Raw genomic sequence first — 15,478 nt, forward strand, 5'->3', positions numbered from 1 at the left:
CCATCGCTCAGGGGGCCCCAACCGCTCTCAGGGCCCAACTGCTTGGGTTGACGCATCCACCAAGAAATATGTTGTTTAGCAGTTTCACAAGTTTCAAACTGACATTTATCTGTTTAACTTGATTGGGGGAAAAAAAAAAAAGTGCTACGCATATATTTGTGCACGATCTGTGTTTCATGATTGTCAATGTATTAAAATTAAAAAATAAAATAATTAGATTTGTATTTTTTTTCCTGTTCAAAGTTTTACTGTTTATGCATAAAAATTCACAAAAAAAAATAATCAAAAATCCTTTATCTTAGCTATAACATTCACAAAGTTAAAATGATTTGGAAACATCTAACGCATTCTCTGTTGCGTTATTCATTCTGGATAGATGAAATACATTTACATCAGGATTAAATTAGTACTGAAGCAATGTCGTTACATTAGGATTATTTTATTTTCTTTTGTTTTGCAAATGCGGGGTCATAAGAGTAACGAGGCTTGACAATGGCGAATTGTTCAGTGCACACGTGAACCGGAAGGGGCCTGAGAGGGGCGGGTCCTGGGAAGGGGCGGAGCCTGGGAAGGGGCAGAGCCTGGGAAGGGGCAGAGCCTGGGAAGGGGCAGAGCCTGGGAAGGGGCAGAGCCTGGGAAGGGGCAGAGCCTGGGAAGGGGCAGAGCCTGGGAAGGGGGGCTGCAGCTGAATACTTCTCATTTTTTCTACCATTCTGCTACACGTACTGCAGCGTAAGAACACTGCAACAGTAATAATCCTCCACGTGAAACAGTCATCACTGAGCAGTACATTGTCGGTTGATGTTTTGTAATTAAGTAATTTGAGTTACTTGATGAATCACTGCAGCCCTAATTAGTAAAATATATATTAAAATAAAGTGTTCTTGTATCAGAATCCGTATCGGTATTGGCAGTTGTGTATCAGAATCCGAACTAAAAATAAATACGGATCGGCTTATCCCTGCATGCAAATTCATTCATATCACTTTCCATGACTGGTTTATTCATAAATAGGCCTGTTCATTTCAAAGCAATAAAATTTAAATGGCAATGCTTTACAGTATCAATTTACCATTCATACCAAGTATAAGAAAGAAGCCAATATGGGAAATATTGCACTGGGTCCATTAAAAAAGGGTGACTAATGTTTCTAAGTACAATAAATACAACATGAAATGCAGTGAAAGCTAGTATCAGTATCCAACTCAAAGATTTAGTATTGATCCAACTCTACTCCTGGATTATGGTGCTCCAGTTCTAATCATGTATGGTTTTTATTCCAGCCCAACTCCTCATAAGACATAGCTAACCTAAATTTAGGCCATGACATTACGCATTTAATTAGCTTCTAAGGCATTTAAGTAACTGGCTAATGTATCCTAATTAAGCATAGCAGGAACTGGCAGTACTTTTGAGGCATGCAAAGTTTTACCTTGGTTTGGTTAGGGTTAACTGAAATGCATCACTGAACAGCAGGTGTCTAAATACAGGAATTCCAATTATCCACCAAAAATAAATTAAAACACATTAAATTCTAAAGCGACAGCAATTCAAGGAACAGTACCCTTAAAATATTTAAAATTTAAATTAAAATCAATTCTGTATTAAAGGTAAGTCAATTTGAGAACTAGTCATTCTTACTGGGTTTTCGGAAAACAGTTTTTCCAATTCCACATTCATCCTAATATGTTCCAGTAGTGTGTTGTGATCAACATAAGACATCGACAAAAGAGGTGGACATTGAAAGTATTGCGTCCAGCTCACTGTCATGTTGAACCAAAACACCACAAATCACTAGCTGCAATACACATTCAAAACAGAGAATCAGGCCCACTGGCAGCAAAAACTATAATGAAAAAAAAGTTACACTGGAATCAAGTTACATCTGGAAGATTAAACGACACTCCAACATCACCCCTTTTTATTCATCTCTCTACGTTTATTCAGCATATGCTTTGGCCAGAAGTGACATCCATATGAGGAGTATGGTACAGCTAGCACCTGAAGGCAGTTGCAGTTAGGGGCCTTGCTGAAGGAAAGTTACTCTGCCAGCTGTGGGATTTGAACTCATGACCTTCTGGACGAGGGCACTGAGCTACACACCACCCCTAAAACCATGAACTAGATTATCGGACAAACAAGACAAATACACTCTTCCAATAAGATCTGAAACTGAATATCCAGGTAAGCATGTCAGGTAGCAGAACATGTGTGGCCGGTTTGTGAGAATTTTGTGTGTGTGTGCGCGCGCGCACACATTAGGCCGGGACAATGTGTAATGTTAAAATCGACAGCACGTTTCACAGATGCAGTTCTCACAATGTATGGACCCCGACAGTCAGCTGGGTTGAGACCATCAATGTCACACAAACATTTTTACCATATTACAGAAAACAAAACTTAGCAAACTCTGCAATTTCAATGGTAGTTCCTTTTCAAGATTATCTAGTGAGTCAGTCTAAATCTAACCCCCACTGTTGTGCATGAGCTCTACATGCACTATTCAAGACAATCATAATTATTTTCCTCCTTTGTGTTGGGCTCGAAGAACATGTGGCGGGTTTGAGAGAATTAAAAAAAAATTAGTGTAATTGGGGGGGGGGAGGGGGTCCTTCCTTCCTTGATTGTTTAAATTGAGTTAGTTTATCCCAGTTAATTAGTTCCATGAGCATTTACCATTAAAACCATTCAAAAGCAACCAGGATGTTTTTATACCATTGCTTGACCAAATGATAATATCAAGTATACCAGATAGCTACACCTGGAGGTATAAAGAAGCCCTTCCACTTATAAAAATAATGAAGTAGTTCAGTTAATTGTCCGTATTAGTCTACACATAGACTTATTAGTTCCAAGGCGCGAACGCATCTAACCACCTATTTCTAGATGGTGACCCTGACTTTGGAGATGCCTGCTCTCAGCGCGTGCTGCTCAGCTGCCTGTGACGCAACCACACTGCATCCGCAGTCTGAGCCCGCCCCCTCCACATCCGGCACTGCTGATTGGTTGCCTCTCTGCCGATCGGACAGGGAAGAAAGTGAATTTAGTTATTAATTGGTCGCTTCTACTTATCAGTTAAAGCCCTTTATAAAGTTCGATATAAACGGCTAAAGCGTGCGCTGGTTCGGTACCAATTTCTTCTAGTCAGCTAGCTCCCACATAGTTCCGTTACCTTAGTATGATCCGTAATAAAATGGTTTATATCAAGAAGTCACAAACATTTACCGTACAGACACTACAATCACATCATATCATTAAAAATCACCTTGAATAAAGTCGCCAGTTAGGTCATGAGTTCGTGCTCTACATAAAAATGAAATTCCATTCACGCAGCCAATTTATAGTACTTTCCAGCTTGCTTGCTAGTTAGCCATGTTAACGTACTTGATTGTTACTAAAGTATGCATAATAGAAGTGAAAATTTACGACAAATAAGTCACAGTACCTAAATAGATCAAATACTGACACATTTGCCTTGAATGCATCTCATGCCAATAACTAAAAAAAATCCCAAGATATGCAACAAAGAATATTTGATTTCTCCTACACTGAATACAGTCTCTAGTTTACTGGTAAGTTTTCACAGCTGCACTACTCGAAACAGCCCCAGTGAAACAAAGAAAAAGAATGCGACACACTAGGCTAACTGGCAGCGGGGTTAGCACATAATACCACCAACTAGGTTCGCTACCCAAGCAGGCCACTATTCGCCAAGTTTACAAGCGAGCAATCCAACCAATCAACTTTTTAAAAAATTCTCTAACACGAGTTCTTGTGCTATAGCGACACACGATGTGAAAGCAGAAACCCTTGGCATAGCAGTAGCCTGTGTACATTATTTCTGACGATAAAAAACAAAAAATTCAGCGCACGGCCCCCGCCCAAGTCGTGGTTTTCAAGGAAGATTTCACTGCAGCTATTACTGTCAAGAAAATTAAACTGATCCCCTAAGCCCCGTGTCCCTAATCATATCACTTCAGAACGTCGAAACACTATTTCGACAACAAAAAGATATCAAAAACTCACCCCAACAGCTCTCAGCACTGTCACCAGCGCCGCCATAAGCAGCACGGCACATTACGTAGTGATGAGGATGGCGTCTTCTCGCGATATTTCACATATATTACGTCATTTTGGGTCATGTTTGTTACAGTAGCGGGATCACTATTAAGCACATAAGTGCATATCTTCCTTTAAAAGAAAGTTCTGTTTCGTGGTATATTTTAGGCTGTGATTGTCTCAACAGTGTATCTCGAGTATTGTGTACAACACTTTACCCTCAATCAGAAGATGCCGTGCATTAATGGCGGCTTTCTATCCGCATACACGTGGCGTCGAACTGCCTGTAGGTATAATCGCTTATTTATGGAACTGTAACACTTTCCCAGATTTATCCAAGAAGAGATACATTTTACTAATTATTACTGGTGAGGATGCAGCCGTTGCACTGAAGTTAATAATGGTCGCCCGTATATCATTTAAATGATTATATTTGGACATATCTTCCATCTCAGACCTGCCTGGTGTTCCTGCGAGAAGGAAGAGCCTTCAAAGATCACGTTTTTATTTTATTAATAAGAAATTAAGCAATACAACGTTTGATGTTTTTTCTCTTTCTTTTTGTGCCGATGTTTGCATTTTCCTGTGCTGTAGTTAAACGATGCTTCCTTTATTCCCGATGTGACAACTGGAGGTTCTTCAGCAGCGTATAAATCTGCAACAACAAACATACCCTGCTCCCCGGAACCTGCAACTGCATTAATGGCGGATCATCATACCAAAGCTGAGGCTGAGCACACGTGAAGATATTTTTTTTTGTGTTAATTCCATAGCCTTTCTCATTGCAAACAAGAAGATATCTTGGCTTACAATCTGTAGGAAGTCTTATCCCTAAGAGTTTTGGTAAAGTTGGTGGGGTTGTGCACTAGTAAGTATACCTGACATCAGGATTACCTAAATTGAGATTTTAAAAAAAGCACAATAGAAATATGAAGTAATACAATGGAAATGTCAGAAGAGACACTCCAAAATATTCAAATAACGGAAGAGTCTTGCAAAAGGCGAGAAACAGAATGTGACAGAACAATCCAAACACTTTTTTATGAAAGAGTAACCAACTGCACTTTAATAAAGAATCCAAATGGCATCTCTGGGCGACACAAGCAACACACACACCTTTGAGTTTGATCATAGTGCTGCCCTATAAATTATTTACAAACTCAACAGATGGTGTATGTCAAAAGTAAAAGTAAATCTTTGTTGGGTACAATTCTGACATGAAAAATATAGTTAATATGTGAAGGATATTCCTTACATAACTTGTTATATTACGTCATCTGCATTACACCTACACCAATTAAGCAATGTTCAGTGAACAGAAAACCTGACTGCCAGAACAATGTTATCCAGCATTGTCTGGCTTATTTACAAAGCTGTGGTGTCTGACTGCTTAAAAACTCCATGTTTTAGGGTAGAGTATATTGACAAGGAGAGGCAAAATCTAGAGCATACTTATATAAGACACTTCTACAGACCACCTCAATAACAGGGAGAAAATAATTAAAGCTTTAAGCTACTATCAGATCAACACTCCAACATGTATATACCATTCATACAGCTTTTGAGGGGCTCCTACACACAATACAGTAAGAATATGTATTAGACAACAATGTTAGATGATCTACACAAAGGCTGACAGGATTCCTAGAACCAATTGTCATATTTTTATATTCAAAAACTCATTAAAATGGGAACAACTAGTATTTGATATTATATGAAGTTTCACAGCCTGGAAGAAAATGACTGATGACAAATTATTTAAAAGAAATTTACAAGACAAACAATAAAGGGAGAGATAGGACTGTACTGAAACAGTCACTACTACAGTAAAAGTGAAAATAATTCCATGTGAACTGGTTATCCATAGCCTTTCTGTTGGGCACATGCCACTTAGTGGGCAGAAAAATGAGGCTCGTGGATGGCTAGTGGACATTAAACCTGCAGTCGTATACCTTTAAGAAGTAGCTACTGAACAGAAATAAGACAGAAATAAAATTCAGCCATAATCGAGCTAAACCTGAGGTGCACAGAGAGCAAAACAGGTCCCCAAGGCCTGCTCAGTGTTCTGGCTTTCTGCTCTCTGTGTCGCTTTCCACCTGGGCTTCTGCAACAGGCCCCGGCTCCAGATGATGAGGAGTCAATGGCACATCTTCTGTGGTTGGCCTTAGGGAGTTTTTGCTAATGGCTAGGAGCTCTCTAAGCTCCCTGTTTTCGATCTGCACAAAACCACAAACATGGCACAGGGGAGAAATTCAGGTTAATGCCAAGACCAGAAGTGGATCCTGGGTTGAGGGCTGTTTTTATTAAATGGTACGGGTATGATTTAAATCCTCAGTTTCTATAAAACTAGTATCCAAGTCAGTTTTTGGAATTTGACAAAGTGATTCAAAGTTCTTTTATAACTGTGCACTTGGTTGGTTTCACAGAAAAGCAAGAGTTAATGGGAAAAAAATAGCCTTTTGTACAAAACATTCCAAATATGTTGAGACACACCTCTAACTGAGCCAGCCGCTCCCGCACTGTGTAGTAGTGCTGGTTGTCCACCTGCACCGCTTGCCGCATCACCTGACCCATCTCACAGATTCGCTCCAATTGGCTCTGCACCTCCTGGCCAACAGGAAGATAACAACTAGTTGAACATTACCCAGTGAATCAGCTTTAAACAAATAAATTATAATTAAATCTCACTGTAACGCATGTATAGGCGCACGCTGGGTATAAAATGGACAAAACAGCGGTCCGTTATGACTTTGGCAAAAGACTATCAGCTAACCTGCTACAGAATTTAGAAATACCTCTTCCCTGTAATTTACATTTAATGTAGAAAAGTGCTACAAATTTCAGTAAATGAGTACTCTTTATACCACCTAGGGCAGTGTTTCTCAACCCAGTCCTCAGCGAACCCCAGCCAGTCCATGTTTTTGCTCCCTCCCAGCTCCCAGCCAATCAGGAACACCGAATAGCTGGTACAGGTGCGCTGGGAGCTGAGAGGAAGCAAAAATGTGGACTGGCTGGGGTTCACTGAGGATTGGGTTGAGAAACACTGACCTAGGGTGTATCCCAGTATTGTGCTGTTATGCCAAAGATGAGGTTCACCATGACCCTGACCAGCATAAGTGTTAGAAGAAGCTCTATTACTGTAAAAAGTACAGAAAGTGCTAAAGTACTGAACAAATACTTAAAAGGAAATCATATAATGAAAACATTTATGTAATAAATGAAAACATAAATGACAACATTTATGTAATAAATGTTTCCAAAATACTATTCTGGACCATCAAAATAGTCGTTGGATTTGTTGAAACGCCACTACTCCTAGTTAGTTAGGGGTGCTTAAATATACTATTTAGCATAGTCAAATTCCAGGTTACCCTATTAATCTTTTTAATTACAGACTTCTGGTAGTTCTGAGTTATCCATATAACAATGAAAAGTAAATTAAACTAAATATATAATGAAAATATTCAACCAGCATCTTTGCTGATACACTCAAATGTCTTAACAAAAGTTTAGTAGACTTTTAAAGACAAACATCAACTAAAGGCAAACACGAGAATCAAGAATTTAAGTGTTTAAATAGACTGCAGCTTTACTCAGCTTTACTCAGAAGTAGACATGTGTATGAGGAAACTGACTAACTCTACGCATGAAATTAAATAAGATCTGTATGTATATTTGCTAGGCTACAGTCAATTGAATTAAATTTTTAGTTGTTTTTGGGTGTTAGTTGTGAAGCTGATGTCTAGTCCAGGAGACCACATGAATAGTATTCTTCAAGAATTGTCGTTTAGGCTTCCCATTGTTCATTGTGATGACGGAATCCAGCCATTGTGGGTCTTTTCATAATGAACTCAAAATAAACTTTAATCCAATAATTCAAGCTTGATTTGCTTAAGAACCCAACTGTCTTCCTTACTGTCCTTGGTATCCTTATAATCTTGGTGGCACCAAAGTTCTCTTCCTGTGCAATTTTTTCCTCCTCCTGCTCTTCTTTGTCCATCACACCAAGTACATATCCTGAACATTTCTGATCTTTACTCTCAGAGATGTCAATGCTTCTACGTGGTTTATTGCAGTTGTGCCAACTGCAAATTTGCAAAATATTTCTTGACTGCTGAATCCTTTGTTCCTTTGAATCCGTTGACATTTGAAATTGACAAAAGCATCTATAACCTCAGATTTCTTCAAAACGTTTTCTTCACATTTCACTGTTCTTTAACCTTCCTTAAGTGTCCGCAGATAGACTTAATTTTCTCCCATAAATGTAGTGTCATCAGCATACTGGAGGTTGTTGGTGTTTCTTCATCCAATCTTGAGCCCAGTTTTCATCCAGTCAAGCTTTGCAAATATTCTGTTTTGCCTACCTTTGGTGAATTTTTCTTTAAAAAAACAAACAAAAAAAAACACCTGTATCTGACAAAAAGGCAGCAGGATCTTAAAGTAATTAGGAAATAACTTTGTACATGATCACAAAGGCCTGGTGTATAATATCTTAAGAGATTATGACCTTAGCATGGTCCTGGTGCAGGCTAAGGACGGGCCTTGTGTCAAGTTCTTTGTGGCTGGCAATCAGCTGCAGCATTTGCTTGCGGTAGTGACCCATGATCAGTTCCAGTGCATACTGGTGCTCCTCTAGAGACAGCCACAGCTCTGTGGGATGAATGCACACATACACACACACACAATATACCGATTCAGCCTCTACTTAATGATTACTTTTTTAAGTAATTCACTGTCAGTAATGACCCAATAAAAAAAAAGTAACAATCTACAGACTACATGCATAAATTTCAAACTTTCAGCAGGTACTATACAAGACATTCATATTATTACACAAAATATGAATTAGGAAAAACCTATTAAGGAGCAACGTGATGAAGGAAAAGAATGGAAACGTGAATACAGGAGAATGCTAATAGTAAATATTTTGCCCACCTCTATTCTCCTGCTGCAGCTCCTTGATCTGAGTGTTCTCCTGAGTGAGCAGGATATGGGGTTTGTACTTAGACAGTTCCTTCAGCTGTGCACTGTCCTCTGGATGCTGGAACAGAGCATAATGAAGACCTTACAGCAAGTGTTTGTGACACTACAGCACCCTCTACTGAGCAGTGGCAAATGCCACTGCAGCAAATTATTAAAGTCAGTGGTGGAAGATACTTCTGAAGACCTGGACAATACCATTTCTATCAATAAATAAAGGTGAAACTGTGAATTATGTATAATCAAGATATTTCACTTCTGGTTATATCTCTCTCTAAAAAAAAGTCATCCAGCCAGTATGATGACTAACCCACCTTGTCAGGAAGCTCACTGCCCACTTCCCTCATACTCTGAACTCTCTGGCTCAGCGTCCCTGACTGTTCAATCAGGCCCTCCGCTGCCATGTCATGCTCTTTCAGCCGCTCCAGCAGGGTTCGGGCATCAACCAACACCTTCTCCAGTGTGCATGACATCATGCCAGGATTCGATCACAGCAGCACGTCAATACTCTCTCTGTCCTAGAGAGAGCAGAATAAAAAGGCAGTGGCAGCATATACAGCTACACTGGGTATTGCTGTGAATGTAACCAACCACATGGGAACCTTATATGCAGGTTTGCGATGCCTCCTCCATGCGTACCCAGACTGTATGGAAATTACAATGTACTTGTACAATGTACCTGTGCAAATGACAACGTCTCAGTTCTATCCCGGCTGCTAAATAGATGTGTGATAATAAAGTAATTCATTAACAATTCACGAATATGCATCAAGCCACTTTACAATTTCGTTGCATATTTGTACAATTACAATTAAAAGAATCCATCAAGTAACTTGTCTGCTTACATAACTCAGTACAACAGAAGTAATCGATCTCAGTGCTGGTAAGAGTGCATTAATACAGCAACGTGCGCAGGAGCCTCAAAGATAACTGGAAAGCGGAACAGAGAGGTAAACAACCTAAAACCACGGACTACTACAGCGTTACGTGTTAGTTTTTGGTTTGTTACGACCGTCGCTTCATAAATGTAATTAATAAGCCAATATAACATATCGTTTAATACGAACATCACAAAGGTTTCAAAGAAGATAAATACATAAAGTACAACTCTTGCCCCAGAACCGAACGCCTTAAATTCGGAATGGTTACAAAAGGAGTCCATGTAAATCCATGAAATTACTAAGGTACTAAGGAAATTATACTGGTAAAATTGGGTCGATAATTTACATTTACACCAATTAATTATTATAATAATAATAATTATTATTATTATTATAACAACTACTACTACTACTACCACCACCACCACCAAATATTTCTGACATGTATGTACAGGTGCTAGCTAAACACAATACTCAGTTATTTTCACAAATTTCACATATATATATTTTTAACTGCATTTGCTCGAGCTGATTAGAGTCGTTAATCCCAGAGTCATATTCCTCGAAATTTCATAAAGGTGATACACCGAAAGAGCCAATGTATAATCGATAGTTTCTAAAAGGAGGAAAACAAAAAGTAATTCATGTATGAAGACATCCACGTACTACTTGCAACGACAGTCCTAACTTTTATCTGTCCCGTTAAACATGCGATTGACTTTTCGTCATTATATTATATAGTCACAGCGTTACTAAGAAATCTGCCCGACAGACACAATCGGGGAATCAGGCAGTTTAAAAAATCTATCTTACCTGGTTTGATGTCAGCTTCTTGTCACTACCAGATCCGCGTCCCTTGTTTGATTTGCAGTGCGCACGCGCACTATTTTACGCATGCGTGAACTTCGTTTTACGGCGTATGTTTCATTACGACATCACGTCATTTTTAGGCACACGGGTGTTGTCTGTTTCCTCTAGTTTATCCCCGTCAAACAAATCTTTTGCAATTTACTTAGCTACACCTTGAAAAATATCTTTAATGGATGGAATTTAACTCAAGTTTAAGGACGAGGTATCACGAATGACCGAAACGAAGCTTTCCGAAGCCCTGATGCATTTGAACCAGAAAGTTCAGATTGGTAGCCTCTGAACCCCATGTCGTATGACATCTGGTGGACAATATAAACAACGACACTACTTCCTAAGTATCTGAATTGTATCAAATCGAATATATGCGTACCTTCGAACTGTACCGATTTCATTTGATAAAAGTATTCACAGTTGTGAATCAGAGGTGAATAGCCTAATTATCAAATGCATACCCAGGAACATTTACTAAAAAAGGAAACAGATACCTGGTACTGTACTTATGTTCTTGCTGTCAGACAATGTTGATTAGCAAATCAAAATTCAAATTTTATTTCTCACATACCAATCATACACAGTACGACTCGCAGTGAAATGTTGTTTCACAACAGTCTGATATAAAAACAGTGGGATACAGATGTAGCAGGGTTAGGCAGAGTTAGATAAGAAATTACACGTACAAATCTAACAGCTGGGGGGTACAGATGTCATAAGGGACAGATGTGCGGTAGTATGTGCAAATACTAAAGCAATAATAAAGCAGTGCAGCAACAGGCAGAGATATTCCTGGAATTAATAAATAAGATTGTAATGAGGGTTGGGGGTGATTGACCACCAAGTCAGTCCTAGGCACGCAGGAAGAAGTTCCTCCTCTTTCTGTCTGTATTGGTCTTCAGGGCGTGGAGGTGCTTCCCTGACCGCAAGAGAGAAAAGAGTGCATTGTTTGGGAGGCTGGGGTCCTTCACTGTGTTCCTGGCCTTGGTCCAGCACTGCTTGCCGTATATGGACTGCAGGCAAGGGTGCTTGGTGCGAATGGTGCAGAGCTCTCCTATCCTGTATGGTGCAGTTCCTGAACCAGGCTGTTTGAAGTCCCTGAGGCGTCTGAGGTGATATAAACGCTGGCAGGCCTTCTTCACCAGCATCTTAGTATGACAGGACCGGGACAGTTCCTGCGTAATGTTAGCACCAAGGTACTGGAACAGGAGAGTTTCTAGCTATTGAAAAGATCAGGAGCTTAGTGAAGTTTACCTGGGGCTTGACTTTTTGTTTTTTTTTTTTGAAGGAAGATTGGCATTGGGGTTAAAATACTCAGGAATTATCATATATAATGCTGAGCTGTAGTCAACAAACAGAATTTTCCCATAAGTACCCTTCCTAGTATCTCCTACACACTGCACTGACTCAGCTTGTCCTGAACTATATTATGGGCGACCTGCAGCCTTTAAGTACAGTCGAAACGCCATCATTCAGCAAATTGGTGACTGGTTTGCTGCCATCCAGACATGTGCCCTCAAGAAAGCAGGTATAGAAAATGCTGAGTAATGCATTCATGGAGAATATTATTGATTTAATAGCTGAACTTGCTGAAGTTGATACTATGTGTACAACAGCAGATTTCTGGTCTGCTGTGGACAAGGCATTATTATCTTAACAATGACGTTGGATTAACTGATGAACCAGGATCTACCGATCCTCCTCCTGCTGCTAGCGAGTGTTCGGACATAGATGATGACATGGAGCCTAAGCCTCTCTCAGCATTTACAGATCCCCGTCTTCCCAGTCGCAGAAGGTGCATGGCTCACACCTTAAATCTCATTGCCAAAGACTGTCAATGGCTGTTTTTGCAAAGGCATCTGCTTTGTGGAACAGGGTTAAATGAAGCTCTAAACTTTCTAAAGCATCAGATTTTGTTGAGGAAAAGCTTGGGATCAGCTTTGTGTTTCCAAATGATACACGATGGAACTCTGTGTATCTTGCTATGCATCGACTGTCTCACTTAGCAAAGTTAACTCCTAGGGCAGATAACAGTGAGGCTGCTGGCACTGCCATTCCTGTATGACAACCTTATCCTGCACACTGTGTGTGATCAGTTTGGTTTTCGCCGGTTTTCTGCAGAGCAAATTAGCTTTATACACTTGTTTGTGGATGCAATGAGGCCCTTAGCATTTGCACTAAACATCCTCCAGGGAGAGAACAATGTCTTCCCTGGATACTTGGCTCCAACCATTGTGCAACTGCGCAGTGATCTGAATGGCCTGTTGGATGAGTGCACTGGGTGGAGGAGGAGGAGAAACTGTACAGAGCAATGTTGAAACATGAATTTGAAACTGTTAACTTTGATGACTCAGAAGCACGAAGCTCTGATCGATTTCAGTCCAGTGGTATCACTGGCAATAAACACACAGCAGCATCTTTCTTCAAGTTTAACCAAAACCCACAGAACCTTAGAAAAACAGAAGTGGACACTTACTGTATTTGGATGCACCAACCACAGATGGGTTTGGGGAATACATTCAGCTGCCATAAAATACAACAGCACACTTCCGTCTAGTAACAGTCTCCAGTGGAGAGGCTTCTCAGCATTGGTGGTCAGATACTTAGGCCCAGAAGAAATAGACTTGATGATGCCAATTTTGAGAAGCAACTGCTCTTGAATGCCAACAAAAAAAACTAAAAGATTAAAGAGAAATTAACTTCTTTTGCAGGTGGATAAGAATAGTAGTATTCATTGTGATTTTTGTGGTGCTATGGAGAAAACAGAAGAAGTGAACTTTTGTATGTTTACTGTGTATATATTTGTTAGTCATGTTTTAGATGTTAAAATATGTTTGCTGAATATTGCACTGTGAAGCTGCCGACCACCTCTATTTCACTCTATACAGGGGAACCCAGCTTCTAAAATTATAATGTAAAAGCTGTGAACTGTGAAAGTGTGTTTTCAGTGGCTCAAAAATTTCAACTTATTTAACACTTAATTTGTTTTAAATTTGTTAAATAACATCAACTAGTATCTGCATGAACATGGTTGCCAGACTGATTTGATGGTGAAAAATACCTTTGGCCAGACACGTAACAAATGGTTAATTTCAGACTTAATTTGCTGTCATACTGAAGCATGTTTTTTAGAGGCTGCATGTATGAAATATGAAATTTCTGTTTGACCAAATAGCCTACAGCTTATCAATTTCATGTTGCATATAATATTGAATGGATGTAAGAAAATGTGCATAAAGAGCAGTTCTGTACAATGCTACAGGGTGTTTATAAGATTAAAAAGAGCCATTATGTTTTTCATCTACAAAATCAGCTATTGGCTAGACAGACCGAAATTCATAATTTGGATATCAAATAGGGGATGTTTTGTTGTTGTTGAAGATGATGATGATGTTTATCTCATTTTCTAATCAGATGCACAAATGCTGTTTCTGTAAACATACCATGCTGTAGGCTATATATTAGGCTATTGTACCAATATGTAGGCCAAGAGAGGTGATAAAAAGATATCAACCCAAGACTCAATAAAGTATCAATTATAATTATATTATTATAAATAAATGCGAATCGAAAATCAAATGCTCCTCGGTAAATGTCTCCCCCTACAGGTGCGTCATTGTAGTTCGCCTCGACATATTTGAAGTGGAACAGAAATTTAGAATAAGGAGCAGCCAACTTCAGTCTTCTGCGGCAAGGCTAATCCATTTGTTTTTGCTATACACTGAAGACATTTGCGCTTGAGATCAAAAGATAAATCCAATACTTTTCGACTATAAATTACAATTCCTGTTTACGTCTTCAGTTGTATTGTTTAAGATATTTGTCTTTCGCTTGATAGACCCATTCTATTGAAACATTCGACCACGAAATCAGCAAGACAGGCATTCCGTTAATGTAAATTACTGTAAATAAATCAGCCAGCAGACTTTGTTCCGCTTGTTTAATAACAGATAATAGAAGGGCAGGGTCATGGCATAGGCAGTATAGTATAGGGCACCACAAAGGCTAGAAAGGGAAGTATGAGTAAAATGATAAAAATTTTTTTTTACTATGTTTCTTTACTAATACTATTCCACGCTATTATTAAGAAATAATAAAAAGCTCATTAAATAAATCTTGATAAATAATAGGTATTTCTTCATTTGCCCGCTGACCTTCCGTATCACACATCCGCGTGACATCGTGATATAATTACTAATATCTAATTAAAATAGACATTATCATGTCAAAAAGACCGAAGCCCTCTGGTGACAGGGAAAGATAAAGAAGAAGTAGAGGAAAAACGGGAAAAAGACAGAGGTAATCATGACTAATGAGAGTCATTACCCTGATACTGTCTGTGGTCCGTGGAGCGGAGTGTTACTATAGAATACTTTGGATATTTCGACATTTGCTAATTTAATAAATAACCAGAGTCAACGTCAGTTTCTCCCTACGTAAATTAATTAGGGAGAGTTTGAAATACTTTCCAAGGCGTTTGGGAATACACAACATCATTTTCAGAAATACTTTTTCTTTTAAGTGTGTTGCTTTACCTGCATGATCCATCCACTGGGACTGTCTCAAGATAGCAACTTGTAACAGCTCTTCCATTTCTATCCCCCTTTTAAACTAATGGTTTTAAGCCTTTGCATTTTCATTGTTGATTAGTCTTATATATGTATAGGTAACAAAATCATGAGAGATGTGCTCATTGA

The 15,478-nt window shown here is 39.1% G+C and overlaps 2 protein-coding genes across 7 annotated transcripts in view; both read right to left on the reverse strand.

Annotated features, from left to right (window-relative positions):
• csde1 (cold shock domain containing E1, RNA-binding) overlaps positions 1–4,124 on the reverse strand; it is a 35,191-nt gene extending 31,067 nt beyond the window's left edge. For all 6 annotated transcript variants that reach the window (XM_072702219.1, XM_072702216.1, XM_072702215.1 and 3 more), the window contains exon 1: positions 4,027–4,124. The gene's annotated coding sequence lies outside the window, so the exon portion shown is untranslated. The remainder of the gene's footprint in view (positions 1–4,026) is intronic.
• Positions 4,125–5,092: 968 nt separating this feature from the next.
• Positions 5,093–10,881, reverse strand: sike1 (suppressor of IKBKE 1). Its single transcript, XM_023831377.2, has 6 exons — positions 10,734–10,881; positions 9,354–9,557; positions 8,995–9,100; positions 8,567–8,709; positions 6,553–6,666; positions 5,093–6,275 (listed from the first exon to the last, which is right to left on the reverse strand). Exons 2-6 carry the CDS (start codon positions 9,513–9,515, stop codon positions 6,117–6,119), a joined length of 684 nt encoding a protein of 227 aa, XP_023687145.1. The 5' UTR covers positions 9,516–9,557; positions 10,734–10,881; the 3' UTR covers positions 5,093–6,116.
• Positions 10,882–15,478: the final 4,597 nt, after the last annotated feature.

The sequence above is a fragment of the Paramormyrops kingsleyae genome, chromosome 18, assembly GCF_048594095.1.
Source record: "Paramormyrops kingsleyae isolate MSU_618 chromosome 18, PKINGS_0.4, whole genome shotgun sequence".
Lineage (NCBI taxonomy): Eukaryota > Metazoa > Chordata > Actinopteri > Osteoglossiformes > Mormyridae > Paramormyrops > Paramormyrops kingsleyae.